At 35.1% G+C, this 25,034-nt stretch overlaps 1 protein-coding gene across 1 annotated transcript; it reads right to left on the minus strand.

Annotated features, from left to right (window-relative positions):
* Positions 1-2,730: 2,730 nt before the first annotated feature.
* LOC141513647 (olfactory receptor 1N1-like) lies at positions 2,731-3,675 on the minus strand. The gene has a single exon (XM_074223675.1). It carries the CDS (start codon positions 3,673-3,675, stop codon positions 2,731-2,733), a length of 945 nt encoding a protein of 314 aa, XP_074079776.1.
* Positions 3,676-25,034: the final 21,359 nt, after the last annotated feature.

The raw sequence follows: 25,034 nt of genomic DNA on the forward strand, positions 1-25,034 counted from the left end.
TCCTGCATTATATTCTGACCAAGGCAAAGATTTTTGAACACATTATTTCTAATGATGAAGCTCAATATGAAATTGGTCTTGAGCATGTTCACAAGCACCCTAATTCTACCTGGTATTTTTCATATGAATCGTTATTCAGATACATCTTTTGTTCATGATATTTATTTTAACTATTCCTTTTTTAAGGTTTATAAAAATATGTTTTGTGTTAAAAATATTTTCAAAGGATTTCCACTTCTTCAGAAACCTTTCGCAATCAAGTAAAACAAATAATTAAAATGAATGACATAGCAAACTCAACTGAAATTGCTTGCAACATTTTATAACTGGAGTTCCCCTTCTCCTCTCTCTTGAAGGAATCCCCAAAATCTCTACCTCTCTACTTTAAAAAAAAAGATAACAGAAAACTGTTTTTTCTTTTTCTTCACAGCCCTGTTACAATGAAAATAGAATAACAAATGTATTAAAACAAACATGAATAGTCAAGGAAAAATTCTCTCAAAAGTTGTAAACAAAAATATTTGTCTCAGTCTACACCCTCAACTTGACACCTCTCTGTAAGGTGTTTCATCTCTGCATAATGTTCCATCATAATAATCAGTCTTCTTTAGTGATGAACAGTCATTTTATTGATCATAGTTCTTACAGATTTCAAAGCTTTTTGGTTTTATAATAATGTTTTTACATGAATTATTCTCCTGATTCTTCTTTTTCACTCAGCACTTGTGCGCAAAAGCCTTCAAAATTATTTATTGTGATAATATTGAAATGAGTACAAATTTTTCTTCTAGTTCTGCTCACTTCACTCTTTCTTTTGTAATGGAAAATAACATAAAATAAGGGAAAATATTGAGGAATAATTTGCAATAACGGAATATGATGAGGAAATTGATCACTTCAAAATGATATGAAAAGGATTACATGAACTAATGCTGTTGATTTTCTCTAATTCAAGAGTTACACTTCACATTTCTCTCTATTAAATATGATCTTTCTTAAGCTTCATATTATTGCAGGTTCAATATGAACTAATTAAAAGCTAAAAAACCTAATGCTATATTGTTCTGAAATAATGGAGAAAAGGCCCACAACAATAGAGATAATAGTTGTACTCTGATCCAGGGATACCCCACCTGGAATACTGTCTTCTACTCTGGGAATCATATACCAAGCAGAATAAAAATGTGACTTGTTGGTGAATGTGCAGAACAGGATGGTTTGGAAAGATTAGATGACAATAATAAGTCATTTGTGGTCTAGTTAAAGGAACTATACTAGGTTTGATTGCAGAAGAGAAGATTTAGAAGGATGAGAGGGCCATCATAGCACTCTAGAAGAATGGAGAAGTGCTGTGACAGAAGAAGCAGACTTGTTTCTCTTGGCCAACAAAACAACAGGAGGAGTTTTTTCAAAGAAGTCAATTTAGATTTGATATCAGATGGAAATTGGGAGTGCTGTAGAAAGGATTCTTTGTCAAATATAGTTCAGTTCATAAGTACTCCGATGTCCTTCACAGCTCTTCCATTCTGTGGTACAATGGGAAGGCTGCAATTCTAACGTGATGACTTATTTGGGGATATCAGTTGTCATCTCATGTATCCCCCCCCATTATCATTTGACCTATAAGCTTGAGCAATATAGCAACCAGGACAATTCCAATCTTTTGACTTGAAAGTTGTTAAAAAAGTTTGAAGAGTACAGTGCTGAGGACCAAATTTTGAGGCATTTTTTAGAGACTTGTCTTCAGGTTTTCTTTTATCCATTAGTGAATACTTTTCAAAACAGAATAAGTTCTGTTAAAATTGGATGAAAAAATTAAAAGGAAATAGAAACTGAGGACAAAGTTACTAAGACATTTATGATTTAATTTGTAAAGCTATCAATTGCATATCAAATAAGGTCACCTGACTTCTCAGATGTCAGAGACAAGGGGTGGTTTATAGAGCTAGTTTTATAACAAAAAAGAGGAATAAAGCAATAACAGAAATTTGTTGCAACATAATTCAATTGGAAAAGCCAAGTCCCCTGACTTATTAGCTTCTCCCAGACTTTCTTAATCCTATGTCAGAAGTCACTTCCTGTAGCCATTACCATTTGTAACCAGCAAGTTTACTGGGGAAAGATCAAATTTTGGTCAGTCATTAGCAGTTATCCCCACATCTTCCTTAGCAGATTACATTCACACAACTTAGATCATAGTGCAAGAAAATTAAGAGCTTGTCCAATAAGATTGGAAAGAACTTAATCTCTGGCTAACCTTTCTTTGACTGCCAGAAAGAGGAATTTAGCCTCTGATCAACCCTACTCCCACTATCTTTCAGAATGAGAAAATTAATTTTAAAAAAATAATCCTATGATCAATTTATTATGTCTTACTGTAAATTGTCTGCTCCTAAATTACAAAGTCTTCTCAGTCTATCTATTCACTAAATTTTTAGGTAACTTAGTTTTAAGAGATTATCTATGTTAGTCTGGCTTAGCTGATGGGGTTAGCTTTTTTCTAAAGAAAGGACCTTAATCCAACAATCAAACCAAATATAAATTTAAATAAAAAACAAATAAAAATTAAATTAAACATATAAATATAAAAATTAAGAAATAATACATATATAAATAAATATATACAAATATAAATATAAATAAATAAATAAATAAAATAAACAATTTTCTTTTAAGTTCAAAGTTGAAAAGAAGAGCTTAAGAGAAAGCTCAACAAATAAGTCCAAAGAATCAATGTAATTGAGAGACACATATCTTGCCTCTGAGAAGACTCACTAGGGCAACCTTCATGTCTTGGTTTCTCAGGCTATAGATGAAAGGGTTAAGCATTGGAGTTACTACTGTATATACCACAGAGGCTACAATGTCTTTGGTGGAGAAAGTAGATGAAGGACAGAGATACACACTGAAAATTGTTCCATAAAACATACAGACCACAGAGAGGTGAGAGCCACAAGTGGAGAAGGCCTTTCTCCTGCCACCCCCAGAGGACGGCATCCTGAGAATGGCAGAGACAATACAGATATAGGACACTAGAGTGCATAGGAAGGGGAGTACCATAACTGGGCCACCTGCAACAAAAACCATTAATTCATTTAAATGAGTGGAAGAGCAGGAAATTTTCAACAAGGGACTGATGTCACAAAAAAAGTGGGCTATTTCCCTTCCCACACAGAAGGACAGTTTTGCCATGAGCAAGGTGTGTAACAGGGCATGGAGATTAGTGATTGCCCAGCACACACTCACCAAGAGGACACAGAGCTGGGGGCTCATGACTGTGGTATAATGGAGTGGGTGACAAATGGCCATGTAGCGATCATATGCCATCACAGCAAGCAGGAAACTGTCCATGTCACCAAATGAAAGAAATAAATATAGCTGTGTTAGGCATCCTGTATAAGAGATGGTGTGTTGCTGCAAATACAGATTGTATAGCATCTTCAAGACTATACTGGAGGAGAGGCCAATATCAGCAAATGAGAGACTGGCCAGGAAGAAATACATAGGAGTATGGAGGCGAGCTTCAGAGATGATGGCAAGGAAGATGAGAACATTACCTGCCATGGTGACCAGGTACATGCACAGAAACAATCCAAAGAAGTGTTGGTGTCCTGGCCACTGGGAGAGCCCCCGGAGAAGAAACTCAGAGACACTGGTCTGATTTCCATATCCCATGTCATAGGCATATTAAAGGATCACAAAGCAAAAGACCTAAGAAAATAAACATTCCTTAAATAGGTTACAAATTGGAGTAGTATTAGACTAAGAATCAGTATGCTAGGTTCCATAGAAAATTCACTGGTGCCTTCATGTCCTTGATTCTATCCACTCACATCTTCTTTAGCAATTCATTTAGTTAAACTTTCCCTCTCTTTTTCTTCAGTTTCTCTCCAAATTCAATCTACTTTCCCATGGTTTATCCCTTAGATTTTACCTCCTTTATTTCTATTCTCTTTATCTTCTAACCTCCTAATAAAAAGTAGACTCCACTCCTATCTTTCTAAAAATCCTTTAAAGAGTCTACTTTCACTCCACTACAATGAATGGTACTGTGGATCAACAGGTTTTTCTCTAGAGTTCTGTAGATCAGTGTTGTTTTTGTAAATTCTTTCGTAATTGGATCTCAGAGGTCAACAAGAGAGAATACTGTAAGAATATAAATAATTTTACTATTTCTTACAAAGGAAGAGACCAAGGCTGCTCCATCTTGTCAGTATTGAGTAGTATTACTGCTATGGAGTACAAAAATGGGTGTGTGTGGCTAATGCAGAGCGAGGTTGAAACCTTCCTAAAAACTTGCTGATACAGTGGATAGACCACCAAATCCAGAATCATGAAGACCTGAAACCATAAATCTGACCCTTGGCATATCACTTAACTTAGATCTTTTCATTTTCTTCAATTATATAATTACAGTCTAGGGTTATTTTGATGGTGAAAATCAGATTATATTTTAAAACACTTGGCACAGTGTCTAAAATATAATACATGTCAAAAAAATTGCCTCCTTCACTTGCATCTTTTTCTCCCTGTTGCACTTTCTGTAAAAAGGAAAGTCAAAGGCCATCAAATACACTGCTATAGAAAATCTTAAAATGTAAGAAAGTGAAAACAAACTTTAAAAAAAATAAAATATCTAATTAGGATGCAGTTTAGTTATGCCTTTTCTGGATTTTATTTATTTGGAAAGTTCCCAAAGTACTCTCAGGTTAAACAATTTGCCCAGAATGTCAAAGCTAATATGTTTAATAGGATTTAAATTCAATATCTCCTAACTCTGATACCAGACTATGATTCACTATGTTCCATATCTCTTTCTTAATAATGATAAGATTAATGATAATAACAATGCAAAGGAATCAGAACAAGGATACTAACATTTATATAATTATTACTTAGTTTCAGGTACTGTGCTAAGTACTTCACAAACATTACTTTAATTCATAAATTTTTGAGAAGAGAAGAGAAATTGTCTGAGAAGAGGAAGCTATTGGGACTGATATCTTATTCAAACAATTAAATCCATAATATATGTATCATTTTGGAATCAGGTCTTTTTGTTTGTGCAGAGGCTCATGTTTGTGTTTGAATGTTTTGGAGTTTGCAAAGAGAAATAAAATCATAAAGAGGGTAGAGAGTCTGTCTAGGAGATTTCCCATCTTAAAGTTAAGAAAACTAACTTGGGTTCTAATCCTGCTTCTGGCCAAGTGACCTTAACCTTCCAGGGCCCCTGGTAACATTCTAAGACTAGATGGTAGAATATTCGTTCAATTGCAATGGTAGCCCAGAATTCTGTATGTAGATGAAATCACAAGACTGGACCAAAAAAGAGAAGTTTTGCAAAGCGCTTTATATGCATTATCTCCCCTGATCTGTATCTGTGGGTGGATACCTTGGGTATTATTGTTCCCATTTTATAGATGAAGGAACCTAAGATTGAAAAAAATTGAAGTGTTTTCCCCATAATTGCACAAATAGTAAATGTCAGTGAAAAAAATTGAACCAAGGGCTCCCCCAAAGTCAACTTTAAGACTCTTTCCATAAGTCGCAATTCTATCTCTGGGTCTTTGCTCAGGGTATTCCCCCAGCTTGTATTGGTTTTCTCCTCTTCTCTGTCTCTCTCTCTAACCTTAGCCATCTTTCAAAATCTGGTTTCTATTCTGTCTTCTCCAGGAAACCTCACTTATGAGCTCCAGCCTAACATTAACTTTGAGTTTCTTTTGATCTGAATGCTTGTTTGCTAAAGAAATATGTGCTGGGAATTTACATACATGGATCCTGACTCTGACATTTTCAGACAGTATCTTAGTTCAAACCCCCATGTGTCTGAATCAGAGAGAAATAGGCTGATTAGTCTAGAGTGATCAACTGAGATTTAAGGGGATACCTAATAAAATAAGGAGATTTCTCTCACATGATGATTTCATTCCCTCCCAATCTATCACCTTCTATTATTATGTATCTGTTCCTAGTCCTGACTACTTTCCCATACTCCTGTCTTTACCTTTCCAGTGTGGTCACAAGACAGCTCCATGCAGATTTCTTTTGCCATCTCAAACTCAACATGTACAAAAACAAAATTATCACCAAACTGACCATATCAGTCATTCAAAACTGACATCTGACATTGCTACTTTTGTCAGTGGCAGCACTATTTACCAGGTCTCCCATTAAACTTAGGGAGTTTCTTTGACTCTTTGGCTCTGTCACCACATTTCAGAGTGATACCATGTATTACACGTTTAAAGTCTCTAGCATCTTTCTCTCCTTTCCATTTACCATTCTCCCGGCCTATTGTGCTAGCGTCCTCATTATTCTTCCTCTTTGTACTTTATCCTTAAATCACTCCCTTGCTACTGTACTCCTACACTAAAAATCTAACAATGACCACATTATTAAAAGGATCAAATTCATTTTTTTTAGTTTTACATTTATTATCCACCACAATATTATGATATTTTGTTTATAGCATTAATTACTTTTATTCTCATGATTTATTTGACTTACCAGGTAGTTAGATGATGCAGGAAATAGATTGTTGAACCTGGAGTCAGAGAAGACTTAAGTTCAAATCTTTCCTTAGTCATTTATTATCTCTATGAATCTGACCAAGTAACTACAACTTTGTTTGCCTCAGATTCCTCCCCTGTGAAATGGAGATAAGAATAATATTTACCTCCCAGTATAAAATTAGATAATATTTTTTTAAAAAAACTTTGCAAACCTTAAAGTACTTTATAAATGCAAGATATTATTGCTATTATTATTGTTATAAAGACCTCACGCTGCCAACTGGACTACTGGCAAGCCCTCTGTAGATTCTGTATTCTCCTATCACACTTTTGCTCAGATTATTTGTGATATGCAGGAATTCCTTTTTGCTGTTTAATTCCTATATAATCTCTGAAGGTCATTATAATTGTACTTTGTTCTTATGTCTACAGTCATTAATACCTTAAACTTCTTTATACTTTGCTTATATACTTGCAATGCACTAATTTTTAGGCTATTTTTTAACAGTAGTAGCATGATAGAAAACCCAGTTCACATACACTGACTCTGTGGCCTGGGGAGGTCATTTAGTCTCTCAATGCCCACTAAGCAACTAGGATCTTAAGTTTCAAAACAATTACAAACTTACATTGGTCATAGGAGTCTTTTGCTTGCAGATGCCTATGTCACTGAAGCAAAAGACTGGAAAACTTGCAGAAATGTGTATGTGAGAGACAGACAGAAAAATAGATATTTACCATGCATTACCTGCAGCTGTTCTGTGTTGATTTCAGATGCTGAGAAACTCTCCCCAAGTGGATGATTTCTTCTGCCTCCATTCCTCTGCTCCAGATCATAGGAATTAAAGGACTGCTTGGGGGGATGTAAGGGATTTCTCTTGATTCAAGGAGAAGATAAAATATGTTCCACAGGCTCTCCAGGAAAAGTCTTTGTCCTTCGTTTTCACATTTAGAAACATAATGTGGGGCAATAGAGCCCCACACTCAGCTGGAGTGAACTAAAGAACAGGTTTCCAGATCCTAAGTCCCTTTCTCCCACTCGTCCTCCCCCCACCCCCAATAGATCAGAGTTTCTTCCTTCTTAACTGTTACTTTGACAGTCTCTGGGAAAATGTTCCCTGAAGATTCATTAAAGAAATGAAGAATAATTGCCTGACCATCTACATCCTCTCTACATCTCTCTCACCTGGGAGAGATGGAAGGGTCCCCAGGATGGAGTTCCATAGTGAGGAACCTAAGGCATTGTCCATTCTCTAGGCACAGAGCAGTTAATTTGGGGTTCTCTTGAGGTCTCCCCATCTTCTATTAACACTGAGTAAGAGACATTAAAACATAGTGTTCTCTGAGTTGTACTGGCATCTGAATAAAATCTATCTCCTGAAAAGAATCCCTATCCTCATACCTGTTCTGGTTCTGAGGGATTCCGGGTTGTTACATCACACTGTCAATCCCAGATCCCCCTTTCACCATATCCTACACCTGAAATCTGAAAGTACAGGGTAAAGCCACTTATTCAATCAATAAATTTAAAAACCCTTGGTTTAGTATCTACTAGGGCTTAAGATTGTGCTAGACATAGTAGTACGAAAGATAAAAATGAGTCACTACTGTTAAGGAGTTTCCATTCTATCAAGGGTGACAATATCTACACCAATAGGTGCAAAAAAAATGGCAAACAAAATTCCAGGCATGGACATCTATAGCATCAAGAATCAGGAAAGGTCATGCCAAAATCATCAAATCTACATAGATTTACAGAATATTAAATTGTTTTTGAAAAATTATAAATATTTTATTGTTAGCATTGGTTGTTATATAACCAACATTTCCTAATATATCCTTCCCCCCCTTCACTTCCAACCCAAAGACACAAATTTTTTACGAAGAATAAAAACAGGAAAATAGAATTCCCCCAATTTTTTTAAAAGCTTGACAAGAAATGTATCACATCCTTATTATTTATTTGCCAGGTCTATGAAGACAAGTTCCTCTGCTCTTATTTAACTTTGATGATTTGTGCATGATGGTGACTGAATTCACTGAAGCTCAGACTCAAAGCCTTTCTAGTGTGGTGAAATCTTGATAAGGCAACTGGTATGAGTTGAATATAAAGAGATGACATCTAAAAAAATTTGAGGGGTAACAGAGTACTGGAAGAAGGGATAGGGACAGATAGAATGCAGTGTATTATATCACATAAAAGAAGCAAGCAAAAACTTTTATAGTAGAATGGAAAAGAGAAGAGGTAAAGGAGAAGTTAGTGAACCTTAATCTCATTAGACCTGACTCCAAGAATAAAATTCATACTAAGTTGGGCATAGAAATTTATCTTTTCCTACAGGAAAGCAAGAGGGTAGGAATTACAAGAAGAGGGGTGATAGAAAGGAAGGCAGATTGGGGGAGGGGATGGTAAGAATTAAAACACTTTTGAAAGACTGGGCAATAGGAGAGAGAGGAAAGAATAAGCAGGAGAAAATTGGATGGAGAATAATACAACTAACAATAGTAACTGTGAAAAAAATGTGAAGAAACTTTCTCTGATAAAAGCCTCATTTCGTAAACATATGAATCAAATTTATCAAATTAAACATCATTCCTCAATTGATATATGAACATAAGATATGAAGTTTTTAGATGAAGTAATCAAGTGTCTTTAGCCATATGAAAAAATGTTCTAGATTAGTATTGATTATAGAAATGCAAAATAAAATAATTCTTAAGTACTACCTCATATCTATTAAAATTTAAATGAGACAGAACAGGAAAATGGCAAATGTTGGAGGGGATGTGGGGAAAAATGACATATTAATGCATTGTTGGTGGATTGTGAGTTGATTCAACAATTATGTACAGCAATTTGAAAATATTATCAGAGGGCTGTGAAATCATGCATACACTTTAAGCTAGCAATGACACTATAAGGTCTGTATTTAAAAAGAGATAAAAAAACAAAAAAGGCCCTCTGTGTGCAAAAATATTTATAGCATCTCATTTTTCTGGAGGGAATTGAAAATTAAGGGGAATATTTATCAATCGAGGAATAGCTAAACAAATTGTCATTTGTGATTGTGATGGAATATTATTCTGCTGTAAGAAATGATGAACAGGATGCTCTCAAAAATACCTGTACTTACATGAACTGGTATACAAAGTAACAGTAATATTGTACGATGATCATGTGAATGATTTAGCTATTCTCAGCAATGCAATGTTCCAAGATAATTCTGAAGTATTTATGATGAAAAGTGCTATCTTTCCTCAGGGATTGAAAAACCCTGATGGTGTCTGAATACAAATCGAAGCATATACTTTTTGCTTTGTTTTTCTAGAGGATTTTTAATATAGGTTTATTTTTTTTACATCGGCTATTTTGTAAATGTTTTGCTTTACTACAAATATACGACCTATATCAAATTTCTTTTTTTTTGTTTTTTTTAGATTTTTGCAAGGCAAATGGGGTTAAGTGGCTTGCCCAAGGTGACACAGCTAGGTAATTATTAAGTGTCTGAGACCAGATTTGAACCCAAGTACTCCTGACCCCAGGACTGGCACTCTATCCACTGTGCCACCTAGCTGCCCCCTATATCAAACTTTTAACCTTCACAAAAAGGTGTGGGGAGTGGGGAGTGAGGAGAGAGTAAGGAAAAGAATTTGTAACTCAAAGCTTTAAAAGTGAATGTTAAATTGTTTTTACCTGTAACTGATGAAAAATAAAAATAAATAAATTAAAAAATAAACTGTTAAAAATTTTTAAGTGTCTGAGGCCAGATTGGAACTCAAGAAACTAAGACTTTTTAACTATGTGACTGGTACTCTTTCCACTGTACCACCTAGTTGCATACATATATATATATATATATATATATATATATATATATATACATATATGTATATATGTATATATACACATACATAATACATAAATATATATGCTACTTCTATTTATATATTTATGTAATTAGGACATATACATTTAATTATACATAAATCCATATAGATTAGATTGAAATAGAGATGATATTGATATTGATTTTCAAATATATGACTTCAGTTAAATCTTAGTGATATATGCCATCTATTTCCAAATTTTCTCTGATTTCCTTTTTTTTTTTTAGGTTTTTGCAAGGCAAATGGGGTTAAGTCTGATTTCCTTTCAATTCACACCTAAAACTCACTTTCTAAAGCAAAGCTTTTTCATTCTGTCTTAATATTCATGCCTTTCTTTTTCAGATTATCTCCAATATGTCCTGTATATAGTTGGTTTATACAAAGTTGTATGCTTGACACCTCTCACTTTATACTGTGAATTTCTTGATAGCAGGGACTTATTTTTGTTTTATTTTCTTCTGCAAACACACCTATTTATCCTCCATTCATTAAAAAGAAAATCTACTTTCAACTAATTCAACCAGATCTCTTTAACTATCATCTTATATCTCTCCTCCCCCTTGAAACTAACCTCCTTAAGAAATAATATAATGCAGCTACACTGTCTTTTTGCTGTTTCTCATATATGACACTGCATATCCCAACTCCACCTGGTACTGTCTCCCTTGCCCAGATTACCCTTTCTTCCTATTACTGACTCAGATTTACCAGGTTCCTTCAAGATGCAAATCAAATTCCATCTTCTGCTACATATCTTTTGTACTTCCCTGCTTCTGTCTGAATTTATCTTCCATTTATACTTTTATCTTATGTAAATATTGTCTCTCCTAATAGAGTCAGAATTTCTTAAGATCAAGGTCAGTGTTTTTGCCTTTCTTTGCAGCACAGTATTGATGCTTAGTAAGCAATTTAAAATGTGTTTTAATTGATTGGTATTGATTATTGTTCTAAATATTTAGGTCTTTTAATTTAAAAAATATGTATTTATTCAAGTCATGCAAGTGTAGCTGTATATACGTTCAATGTTCTTTTTTGTTATCATAAATGGGAATTTCTCTTCCTATTTTATTCCTGCTTGGTTTTGTTAAAAAAAAAAAAATTAAAAGGAGGCATTCTGAACCGCACTTATATGTGGAATGTCCAAGGGAAGAGACAAAATCTTTTAGAAGCATCATTACCATGTCTATGGTAATGATAAATTAAGGAATTAAGGAAGAAAAATTTGGAACTTTGCCCAAAGAATTATAAAACTGTGCATATCCTTTGCCCCAGCAATACCAATACTTGGCCAAAGAGATCAAAGCAAGAAAAGAAAAGGATATATATGTGAAAAAAATTTTATAGCAATACTTTTGTGGTGGTAAAGTTTTCAAAATTGAAAGGTTGTTCATTTGTGACATATAATAGTAATAGAATACTTTTGTGCTATAAGAAATGATGATCAGAATGATTTCAGATAAACCTGGATAGACTTCCTTGCAAAAATAAAAAATATAAAATGAGCATAACCAGAGTAACATTGCACATAGTAACAGCAATACCAAATGATGATCAACTGTGAATTAAGCAATTCTCAGCACTACAAAGATCCAAGAAAATACTGAAGACTTATGAAGAAAATGCTATCAATATCCAGAGAAAGAACTGATAGAGTCTAAAATGCATTTCAAACCATAGCAATTTTTGCATTTTTTAAAGTTTTTTTTTGAATCTGTGTATTCTTTCACAATATGATCAAGGAAGGAGAGAATTTAAAATTCAAAATTTAAAAAAATGAGTGTTAAAATTGTTTTTGCATGCAATTAAAAAAGAAAATATATTAAGGATAGAAGATCTTTTTTGGAAAGTCTTTAAAAAGAGACTAGGAAATATCTTGGGGAATGAATGAAAAGAAAAAGAAGCTAATTAGCAACATACATTTGAATTGGAAAAAGACTGGCTTATCTTCAGGTTTTGCTGAACTGAGGAAAGAGGAACAGAAGGGTTGATTGATTTGTTCTAGCCCACAGAGTTGATGCTTAAAGGAGGCTAAATTCCATTTTCTGACTCCAGATGCAGTACTCCTTCCATTGTAGCACATTTCTTTTTTTTAATTTAATATTTTATTTTTTCCAATAATATGTAAAAACAATTTTAACATTGTTTTAATAACTTTGAGTTCCAAATTTTCTCCCTTCCTCTATGCATACCCAACTCATTGAGAAGGCAAGAAATTCAATATAGAGTATACATGTCTATTCATGTAAAATATATTTCCATATTAGTCATATTTAAAAAGAAAACATAACCCCCCCAAAAAAAACTCAAGAAAAGCAAAGATAGTAAAAAAGTATGCTTAAAACTTTCTTTGAGGATAGATGGCAATTTTATTGCAAGACCTTCAGAGTTATCCTGGTTCATTGCATTGCTGAGATTAGTTAAAACAGGATTGCCCAATCTTAGATTATTTTAGGTCTGCATTAAAATAATTATTCCAGAGAGCACCCAGAATAAAAAAAATTCAGTACTAATATAATAGTTAATTTATTGTCCTACCTTAGGTTTAGCCAACACTATGAAAAGTCATGGTACTTTTAACTTCTTAGAAAGTGGGGGAACATGAGTCATCAATATGACAGGTGAAAGCACTAAGCAAACAAAACAAGACAACATAGCAACAACACAACAATTTAAGGTTAGATATATACAGTCAAGTCTGCATCACACAGAAAGAACGCATCCCACAGTTTGACTGAAAATTCTGTGTGGTATGTTTTATCTATAATACTGTTTAAAATATCAAAGAAAATTAATTTCAATGAGATTATTAATGATAGATTAAAAATCTAATATGCATTCCATAATTATTGTTTTCTTTTTTCTTCAAGAAAATTAAAACCCACAGGTGGGCTGCATAAAATTGTCAAATTTTGGACAGCTCTGAGCTAATGCATTCACAGATGGTCATCTTATGATACCTTTGTTAATTTGTGCACAATGCATTTCATTTTCCATAGCTCTTTCAAGATTTGAGTGCTCATCACTTCTTAGCACAATAATCTTTCATTAAAAAAACATACTACAATTTTCAGCTATTTCTCCAATTGATGGATATTTCTTCAATTTCCAATTCTTGGCCATCTGAAAAGAATTTCTATAAATATTTTTGTGCATATAGATAATTTTCAATTTTTTAAAAATCTCTTTTTGGATACAGACCTGATAGTGGTATTGCTAAATCAAAGGGTATGCATGGTTTTATGGCCTTTTAGGGATAGTTCCAAATGAATCTATGAAATCATTGAATCAGATCAGAACTTCTCCAATAGTGCACCAATGTCTCATTTTCCCAACATTCCCTCCAACATTTGTCATTTTCCTTTTCTGGCCTATTAGCCAATTTAATAGATATGAGGTGGTACCTAAGAATTGTTTTAATTGCATTTCTCTAATCAATAGTAAGGTAGAATACTTTTTCATTTGGTTGTAGATAGCTTTGATTACTTCATCTGAGAACTGTTCAATCACTTGATTGTATAAATTGGGGAATGGCTCTTAGTTTTATAAATTTGATCCAGTTCTCTATATGTGTGAGAAACAAGGCCATTAACAAACAAACTTGCTTTGAAATTTTTTTCATAGTTACAATTCCTCACTGTATTTCCCAAATCTATTATTCCTTGCCCAATTATTTTGTTCTCTGTCCTCAAAAGGATTTTACTTCTCACTATCTTTTTTCTGATTACTTTTTCTCCAGTCTGGCCTTCCCTTCCATCAACCTACCCCCTTCTCTTAACTTCTGAGCCTACCTTCCTGTTAAATTAGATGAATTTTTAATACCTGAGTTTGTATGTTATTCCCTCTTTGAACCAATTTTGATGAAAGTAAGGTTCATTCCCTTTTCAACAACCCCATCTTTCCTTACATTGTAAATGCTTTTTCTTACTACTTTTCTGTCAGATAATTTATGTATTCTCTTTCTCACTTTCCCTTTTTCCCAGGACATTCCTCTCTCACCCATTAATTTTGGGTTTTTTTGTAGATATAATCCCTTTATATTCAGCTAACATCTGTGCCTTCAATCTATATATAATTCTTCTAAGTTTACTAATAATGAGAAAGTTCTTGGGGGTTACAAGTATCCTCTTCCCTTGTAGGAATGTTAAAAGTTAAACTTTAAGCCCTTATGATTTTCCTTTTCTGCTTACTTTTTTGATCCTTTTCTTGAGTTTTTTGTTTTAAAGATAAATTTTCCATTTGGCTTTGGTATTTTTATCAAGAATTCTTGAAAATCTTATATGTCTTTGAATATTATTTTTTTTTAGTAAAGGATTGTACTCGTTTGTTGGGTGGGTGATTCTTGGTTGTAATCATCATTCTTTTTACTCTAGAATAGTATATCCAAAGTCCTCTAATCCTTTAAGGTAGAAGTTGCTCAATCTTGTATTGTCCTGACTGGTTCCGTGATACTTTAATTATTTCTTTCTAGCTGCATGCAATATTTTCTCTGACCTGGGAACTCTGGAATTTGGCTAGAACATGTTTGAGAATTTTCACTTTGGAATCTCTTTCAGGAAGTGATTGGTAAATTTTTCAAAATTTATTTTGCTCTCTAGTTCTAGACAGGGTAGATTTGATTGACAATTTCTTGAAAGATGATGCCTAGGTTATTTTTTTCATTTTGACTTTCAGGTAGTCCAATAATTTTAAAATGACCTCATGGATCTATTTTCTATGTCAGTTTTTTTCAATGAGATATTTCAGATTGCCTTCTTTTTTTTCATTCTTTTGGTTTTGTTTTCTTGTTTCTTCATTTCTCATAAAACTATTGGTTTGTATTTGTTCAATTCTAATTTTTAAGGAATTATTTCTTTCAGGTTGCTTTTGTTCCTTCTTTTCCATTTGGTCAATTCTACTTGTTAATGTTTTCTTCAATGAACATTTGTATCCTTTTTTCCACTTGGTAATTTCTATTTTCAAAGGCATTCTTCTCCTCATTGGCTTTTGTTCCTTTTTTTACTACACTGTTTTTATAAGGTATTATTTTCTTTAGGATTTTTGTGCTTTCTTTATAAAGCTGTTGACTTGATTTCATGATTTTCTTGCATCACTCTCCTTTCTCTTTCCAATTTTTCTCAACCTCTCTTACTTATTTTTCTTTTTAATTTTATGTTTTCCAATTATATGTAAAGATAATTTTCAGCATTAATTTTGTAAGATCTTGAGTTCTACATTTTTCTTCCACGCTCTCTTTTCATCTCCCTTAACCAAAACTTCAAGTTCTATGACACAGTTTATACATATATAATTACGTTAAACACATTTCTTATCTTGGTCATTTTGTAAAAGTAAAATCATAATAAAAAGGAAAAAATGAGGAAAAAAATTTAAAAATTCTACATGATATGCTTTGGTATGCATTCAGATTCTAAGGTTTTTTCCCTTGGATCTGGATGACATTTTTGGCTTTGGTCATTGTATTGTTGAGAAAAGCCAAGCTTCCCATAGTTGATCATCACACAATGTTCCTGCTGCTGTTAACAGTGTTCCCCTGCTTCTGTTCATTTCACTCAGCATCAGTTCATTCTTAACTGATTTTCAAAATCCTTTCTGAGTTCTTCCATGGCCAAAGACAAATTCATATTTTTCTTGAAGGCTTTGGATAGAGGAGCTTATACTTTGTTATCTTCTGAGTGTCTGTTTGGATGTTCTTTATCACTCCAGTAACCCTCTATGGTTAGAATTTTTTCTATTGCTTGCTTATTTTTTTTTTTTTTTTAGTTTTTGCAAGGCAATGGGGTTAAGTGGCTTGGCCAAGGCCACACAGCTAGGTAATTATTAAGTGTCTGAGGTGGGGTTTGAACCCATGTACTCCTGACTCCAGGGCTGGTGTTCTATCCACTGCACAACCTAGCCGCCCCTGTTTGCTTATTTTTCTAATCTATTTCTCAACTTTTATTGCTTTACTGAGATGGAAGAATTCCAGGGTGTAGGGACTCTTTAAGGATTTTGGGTGGCTTTTTCAGAGATACTTCTAGAAACGTTTTCAGCTCTTCCAAAGAAGTATAATCTAAGGAGAGTTGTGCTTACTACTTTACTAGCCTATGCTCTGGTCTGTGAGTGACTACAGCCACTCTTTTATTCCCTTTAACTATGAGGAGGGTCAATGCTTCTCTGGGGCAACAAGTAATGGTGTGCTAGTTTTCCCTCCTTCCTTGGGTCCATGATCCAGGACTACAACCTAGATCCATCTATGAGCAATACAAAAGAGTCCTGCACTCAGTGCCAGCAATAAGTCCCTTGGAATCTCCTTCTGATTAGTTGTCTAATTCTTGTACACTCTTTAAGTTGGACGTTTGGAAAACTGCCGCTGCCAATTCAGTCATCCCAAGGCCTGCTGCTAGTTTACTGGAACATGGCCTGTGCTGGCTTGTATTCCTCTTTCATCCCTGTTAAATTTACCTTTCCTGTCAGTCTTCTAAGTTTTATTGGACTGAAAAATTGTTTTACCCTATCCTTTGAAATTTATTTATGGTGTTATTTTACAATTGGTTGAGAAAGAATTTGAAGAGCACAGGTGTGGCCCTGACTTTTTTCTACTATCTTAACTCTGCCTCCCCAATACTTGGATTTATTCATCTTTATAGTAGTAGTTCATAAACGTTCTCTTTATTCCCTCAATGATTTCATGCTAAGTGAAGTTACTAAGAAGCAATTGATTCTTCCTCTTTTTTGCTTAACACTTTGTTTTGCCTCCCTAATTGATTTATTTGAAAGACTTTCATTTATAGAATTCACTAAGATACAAATTCCTATAAAGAAATGTGATGAAGAAAGAGCAAAGATGGCAGAGAAATGGCTGTGACTTGTCTGAACTCTGCCCAAAACCTTACCGAATATTTTTAAATAACGTTGCAAAATAATTCCTGGAGCAACAGAATAAACAAAAGGATGGATTGAATTAACTTTTTCCAACCAGAGACAATTTGGAAGGTGAGCAAGAAAAGTCTGTTGAACCTGGATGAGAGTGGAACAATCCAGTACATTTGGTACCATCTCAAAGGCAGAATATAAGTATTTGCTGGGACCCATTGAATCTGCAGTAGCAAGTGGTTGTTCCTGAAGTTCTAATCCCACAGACCCAAGGGGTTTGGACAGCTAATCATTGAAGGTCATTACAGGGAACTCTTTCCTAGCACTGGGGGTGGAGGACTTGCTTTGCCTATTCTTGGAACTAGGCACAGTGCAGGGTGGTAGTCCCAAGGGGAGGTAGTAGCACTAGCACATCAGAACTTGTCATAGTTCCAGGTCTGAAAAGAACCACCTTGAAAGAAAGGAAAAAATTTAGATCACCAGAATTTGGTCTGACAACAGTAGCTCAAACAAACCTATAAACAAAATTAAATCAACAATTTTGAAGCTTGAGATAGTGACCCTTCCATCTCAGGAGCAGATCCCAACTTTAACATAAAGTTAAAAATCAATATATTTACTGGAAGAAAAATCAAACAAAAACCAAACCAAACAAAAGAACCCGAAAAAAGTTATGATAGTGATGGAGAAAATCAAAACACAAGTTTAGAAAACAACTAAATCTAAAGCAGTAAAATCCAAAATTTCAAAGTGTTACTCAAGTAACACTTGATTTGGAATTTGCTCAGATAGGGAATAACATACATGCTCAGTTGGTTATAAAAATTTGACAATCTATAAGTATGTAGAAGTGGATAGGCATAAGAGAAAAGATGGACTGCTAATAGAAGGGAGGATAGATTAGGATATGTGGCAGTAAGAAACAAAACACTTTCAGGGAGGGAGTGTGTGAAAGGATCAAGAATGATAAACACAGGTTGAGGTAGGAGGAAAGAGGGAAATACATAATAATCATAACTGGGAAAAATTTACAGTAAGTTTCTCTGCTAAATGCCTCATTTTTTCATCTATATAGACAATTGAGTCAAATTTCAAAGAGTAGTAGTCATTCCATAATTGATAAATGTTAAAAGTATATGAAAAGGCAGTTTTCAGGAGAAGAAATCAAAATCATCATCAAAAATAAAAGTGTTCTAAACCAGGAGGGATGGTAATTCAGGGAAGCCACGTAAGATTTGCATCAACTGATGCTGAGGGAGATGACAGAACCAGAAGATCACTGTACACCTTAACAGTTACATGGGTGAAGATCAACCTTGATGGACTTGCTCATACCAATAGGGCAAAAATCGGGCATAATTTGGGGATATCTTTGATAGAGAATGCCATCTGTATCCTGAGAAAGAATTGTGGAGTTTGAACAAAGACTCTTACCTTTAATTTAAAAAAGTGTTGTCTTTAATAAGACAATTTAATAAGACAATTCTGCTATATCTCATACTATATGTTTCTTCCTTAAGGATATGATTTCTCTCTCATCACATTCAGCTTAGACCACTGCACACTATGGCAATGATGAGGAAAGCAAGATTGGAGGAAAAATTGTAAAACTCAAATTAAATAACAATTTTCTGAAATTAAAAGAAATACAAATGAAAACAACTTTGAGGTACCACCTTATTCCTATAAGATTGGCCTAATATGACAGAAAAGGAAAATGATAAATATTGAAGGGTCTGTAGGAAAACTTGGAACACTAAAACACTGTTGGTTGAGGTGTCAATTGATACAACCATCCTGAAAATCAATTTGGAACTATGCCTAAAGGGCTATAAACACCACTAGTTATGTATTCGAAAGAGTTTTTTTTTAAATGAAAAGAACCTAAATATACGCAAATTTCTATATCAGCTCTTTTTAGAGTAGCAAATATTTTGTAATTGGGTGGATGCTTTTCAAGTATGGAACGACTGAACAAGTTGTGATATGTGATTATGATGAAATACTATTGTGCTATAATAAATCATGATGACCAGGATGCTTGCAGAAAAAAAAAACTGGAAAAATTTAGATGAATTGATGCAAAGTAAAGTGATCAGAACCAAGAGAAAAGTCTATACAATAATCACAATATTTTATTGTGATCAACTGGGAATGACTTAGTTATTCTCAGTAATACAATGATGCAAGACAATTCAAAAGAACTCATAAAAATGCTATCTACTTCCCATGAAAGATTTGATGCAATCTAAATGTGGTTGAGCCATAATATTATAACTTTATTTTTTGGGGAGTTTGGAGATGTATGTTTTCCTTCACATCATGACTAATATGCAAATATGTTTCCTATGAGTGCAAATGTATAACCAGTATAAAATTGCTTTCCTTATCAATGAGGTGAAAGGGAAGAGAAGAAAGTATAAAATTCGGAGCTCAAATTTTTAAAAAATAAATATCAAAAATCATTTATAGATGTACTTGAAAATATTTAAGTGGCATAAATCAAGAGTAATCTAGAAGAGAAAAGCATGGGAAAAGAGTCACTTGATATCTCTTTCATTGGAGGACTAAAGACGTGTATTTAAAACAAAAAGATAGATTGATGGGGATGAGGGGGAGATTTTGGAAGATTGTGAACCATACTTCAGTTGAGAAAGGAAAGTATATGGTGTGTGTGTGTGTGTGTGTGTGTGTGTGTGTAAGAGACAGAGATAGAGAGATAGAGTGTGAGACAGAGACAGATAGATGCAGCAAAGAAAGAAGGGAATAAAAGGAAGAAAGGGAGATATTGAATGAAAATAGCATTAAGGAATCTGTGATTATGGTGGGTATCAAGGTCATAGTATGGGAAAAATCTTTGGAAAATATGGAATACAGATTATTTCAAGCATTATAATTTTCAGGGACATGTGATTTTAACACACACACACATACATATATGTATTTGTATGGATATAAGTATACATATATATATATATATATATATATATTATGCCCATAGAATTTTATGAAGGGAAACATAAAAATTAAAATTAACAAACATAATATTCCAGGTTTATGAATTAAGATCATCATAAAATGAAAGAATAGGACAGAATACCTTAGAAACCCATGGAGCAGCTAGGTGGCACAGTGGGTAGAGCAACAGCCCTGGATTCAGGAGGACCTGGGTTTAAATCTGACCTCAGACACTTAATAATTACCGAGCAAGCAAGTTACCAAATAATTATTTTATTGAACTAGACAAAATAGTAATAAAATTCATCTGGATCAACAAAAGGTCAAGAATAGCAAGGGAATTGATGAAAAATCTGCAGGAAGATGGCCTAATTCTACCAGATCTAAAACTATACTACAAAGTGGCAATCATCAAAAGAGCCTGGTACTGGTTAAGAACTAGCATAATGGATCATAGGATTAGGATAGGTTCAAGAGAAACAGTAGTAAATGACTATAGTAATCTACTATTTGATGAACCCAAAGACATCATCTTCTGAGATAAAAACTCATTATTTGGGAAAAATTGTTGGGTAAATGAGAAAATAGTATGTCAAAAACTAAGCACAGACCCATATCTCATCCCCTATACCAAAATAAGATTAAAATGAATACAGGATTAAGACTTAAAAGGCAATATCATAGATAAATTAATGGACCAAGATATACTCTGTGGAAAGGGGAAAAAATTATAACTAAATAAAAAAAGCAGTGCATTATAAATTGTAAAATGAATGATTTTGACTAAATTAAATTAAAAAGGTTTTATCCTAGTAAAATCATTGCTGCCAAAATTGGAAGGACAGCAGAAAGCTGGGGAAACAATCTTCACAACTAAGAGTTTTGATAAAGGTCTCATTTCTTTTCTTTCTTTTTCTTTTAATTTTTTTTATTTTCATTTTGTACAAATGTGTTTTTTTACATTAATACAATATTTTTGTTTAAGAGTAAATGAAATACCCCCTCCCCCATAAATATGGACTTGCTTGAGCAATAAAGTAAAGGGGAGAAAAAAATTAAAATTAAAAAGAATAATAATAATAATTGTAGGTATGGCCAGGTGGCACAATGGACGAAGCACCAGCCCTGGAGCCACGAGAACCCGAGCAAACATCCAGCCCCATAGACCCAACAATCACCCAGCTGTGTGATATGGAAGCCACCTGATCTCCACTGACCTGCAAAATCCAAAAAGAAGAAAAAAAAAGACCCAAAATAAAATAAAATAGTAGTAATTGTAGGGGTGGCTGGGTGGTGGACAGAGCATTGACCCCTGAGCCAGGACCACCCGGGTCCAAATCCGGCCTCAGACAACCAAAGATCACGCTGCTATGCAACCCCATTTGTCCTGCACCCTCCCCCAAATAATAATAATAATAATAATAAAAAATGTGCTTAAGTCTTTGTTCCAACACCAACAACTCTGCCATGGGTAGATCACATTCTTTATGATAAGTCCATCACAAAAGTTACTTCCATATTTTTCCAACGTTGCCATTGCTTATCGCAACTCCCTCCTTTCTTATTTCTCCACTACCATGTACTATATTTTCTCTCTCCTTTCACTCTGACTCTGCTTTAGGGTAGCTGAGTGGTGCAGCAGACAGATTCCTGGTTCTGGGGCCAAGAGGCCCTGAGCCCCCTTACCACCCCTTAGGCCTAGCATCCACCTGGTCCTATGGTCCTGCACAGGCCTTCCAATCCCAGCCTCTTGCAAGAAGTAAAAAAGAAAATGTGTTGTATCTGACCACTCTCCCCCCATGGTCCATCCTCTCCTCCTTTATTCACATCCCCACCCCTTTCCCCTGCTCCTCCTTCCTTCTTACTCCAGATGTCTATACCCCATTGAGTATAGATGCTGTTTCCTCTCCTAGCCACCTCTGATGAGAGCAAAGGTTCCCTCATTCCCCCTTGCCTCCCCGCTTCCATATCATTGCAATAGCTCATTGTAATAAAGAAAAATCTTATTATATTAAATATCTTGGCCTATTCGCCCTCTCCTTTTTCTTTCTCCCTTTACATTTCCCTTTTTTTCCTATTGACTCCATTTTTACACCATATTTTTTCTTCAAATTCAGCTTTCTCCTGTGCTTCAACTATAAGAGCTCCCTCTACCTGCTCTATTAACTGAGATGGTTCATATGAGTATTATCAGTGTCATTTTTCTACGTAGCAATACATGCAGTTCATCATCATCATTAAGTCCCTCATATTTTCCCCTTCTCCTCCACTTCTATGCTTCACCTGAGTCCTGTATCTGAAGATCAAACCTTCTGTTCAGCTCTGGCCATTCCAACAGGAACATTTGCAATTCCCCTCCTTCATTTTCTCTGGAACAGGACATTCAGCCTTGCTGTGTAGTTCATTCTTGGCTGCATTCTAAGCTCTTTTGCCTTCTGGTATATTATTTTCCAAGGCCTACGAATTTCCAGTGTATTTGCTGCTAAGTCCTGTGTGATACTGACTGCAGCTCCACGATATTTGAACTGTGTCCTTCTGGCTGCTTGCAATATTTTCTCTTTGACTTGGGAGTTCTGGAACTTGGCTATAATATGCCTAAAGGTTGGTTTTTTGGGACCTCTTTCTCTGGGGGATCAGTGGATTCTCTCCATTTCTATTTTGCCCTCTGCTTCTAGAATATCAAGGCAATTTTCCCTTTAGTAATTCTTTGAAAATGATGTCAAGGCTCTTTTCCTGATCATGACTTTCAGGTATTCTAATCATTTTTAAATTATCTTTTCTAAGTCTGTTTTCCATATCAGTTGTTTTTTCAATGATATTTCACATTTTCTTCTAATTTTTCATTTTTTTGGTTTTGAAGTATTGATTCCTGATTTCTGGTAAATTCATCAATATCCCTGAATTCTATTCTTTGTCTGAAGGATTTGTTCTCCTCAGAGAGTTTGCTTATCTCTTTTTCCATCTGGCCAATTTTACTTTTTAAAGCATTCTTCTCCTCAGTAATTTTTTGAACTGTTTTATACATTTGACCTAAGCTGGTCTTTAGCATGCCAATTTTTTCAGCATTTTTTTGGATTTCCTTGACTAAGCTGCTGACTTCATTTTCATGTTTTTCCTGCATCTCTCTCATTTCTTTTCCCAGTTTTTCTTCTAACTCCCTCATTTGAATTTCAAACTGTTTTTTGAGCTCTGTCATAGCCTGAGCCCAATTTCTGTTTTTTTCTTGGAGTCTTTAGATGCAGGAGCTTGTGCTTCCTCATCTTCAGACTGAGTATTTTGATCCTTCTTGGGCTCATTTGCAAAATATTTCTCAATGGTGCTCCTCTTATTTCTCTGCTTCCTCATTTTCCCAGCCTGAGCCTTATTTTGGGGTGCTTCCTGTGCTTTTGGGACACTCCCACAAGGGTCTCAGTGTGTGAGGCTCTGTCCTCCCTCCTGGTCTGTGAATGACCGTATGTGCCCCCCTCTGCCACAGGGCTGAGGTGGGGGGGCCCTGCTGTTCTATGGGGGGGCCTAGACTGCAATCAGGATCTGAATGTGGTCAGAACCCCAGCATCCTGTTCCAGAGGCAGAGGACAGAGCTCTGCAGTCTCTCTTCACTCCCCTCCCTCAGCTCAATGGGCTCATGCCCTGGGGGCTCCTGCTTACCCGCTCCACCTGCTTCTGTTTCAGGATCTGGGCTACTGAAAGACCAAGCTGTTTGCTGTGTGACCTGGGGGCTGGGCTCCAAGTGCTCGCTCTGGCAGAGGTCCCCTGCTGTTCCCCCACTTTGTGCTTGGTGCTCCCTGGGGTGTAGCTCAGGAGACTCCCCTGCTGCTGTGAGCTGTGACTCCCAGCACCCTGGGCTGCCTCCAGGAGGCTGAAGTTCTTTTGCTCTGGCGGGCCAACCCTCTGGAGGCTGCCCCTCCAACCCTGTGGAGCAGAGCCTTTCTGCTCTTTTCCAGGTTACCTTGAGTAGGAGAATTGCCTCGCTGGGTCCCTTTGTGGATTCTGTCTCTTGAAAGTTTAGTTAGAATCCTTAGTTTCAAAGTTTTATCAGAGAGCGCCTAAGACTAGATCCTTTATTGTCGCCATCTTGGCTCTGCCCCTCATTTCTAAAATATATAGAGAACTGCATCAAATTTATAAAGTTGTGGGAGGATTGGGACGTTGATGCATTGCTGGTGGATAGATCCAAACTTTCTGGAGAACAACATGTAACTTTGCCTAAAGAGTAATAGAACTGTTCATACCTTTTGATCCAACAATTCCAATTCTAGACCTATATCCTGAAAAAAAAATTGTAAAAAATGGGAAAAGGTCCTACTTTCCAAAATATTCATAGCAGCTCTTTATTTTGTAGCAGCAAATAATTGGAAATTGAGAGGATGCTCATCAATTGGAGAATGGCTAAACAAGTTATGGTACATTGTTCTATAGAAACCATAAATGTTTGGCCTTAGAGAAGCATGGTGTTGTGTCATATGTATTCCAGGCTAAGAGCTATGAGGGGTTAACACAGAAATAGTTATGTGCTTTAACGAGCAAGATGTGCTTCAGAGCTTAGACAAAGGAGTAGCTGCATGTGTGAGCTAGGAGGTACATTCCCAGGCCCAGATAGATAGCACATTCTGAGATAATTACCTTCTGCACTTTGTTTATCAAGTCACTGTTTGGTTCTCAAAACAATCTTCTCTCTGTTTAGCAAAACACTGTTTGGTTCTCAAAACAATCACCTAAGACATACACAAGGTATGCATGTGAAAAAATGCTTGCTAAAATGCTTATGTAATTGGTTACGTAAATGTAGAGTATAAAAGTATGTATCCTGTGATCAATAAACGA

This window comes from Macrotis lagotis, chromosome 1 (assembly GCF_037893015.1).
Source record: "Macrotis lagotis isolate mMagLag1 chromosome 1, bilby.v1.9.chrom.fasta, whole genome shotgun sequence".
NCBI lineage: Eukaryota > Metazoa > Chordata > Mammalia > Peramelemorphia > Peramelidae > Macrotis > Macrotis lagotis.

What these genes read in the sequence shown, in the direction of transcription:
- LOC141513647 (XM_074223675.1), bottom strand. Translation starts at nt 3,675, where the DNA reads ATGGGATATGGAAATCAGACCAGTGTCTCTGAGTTTCTTCTCCGGGGG.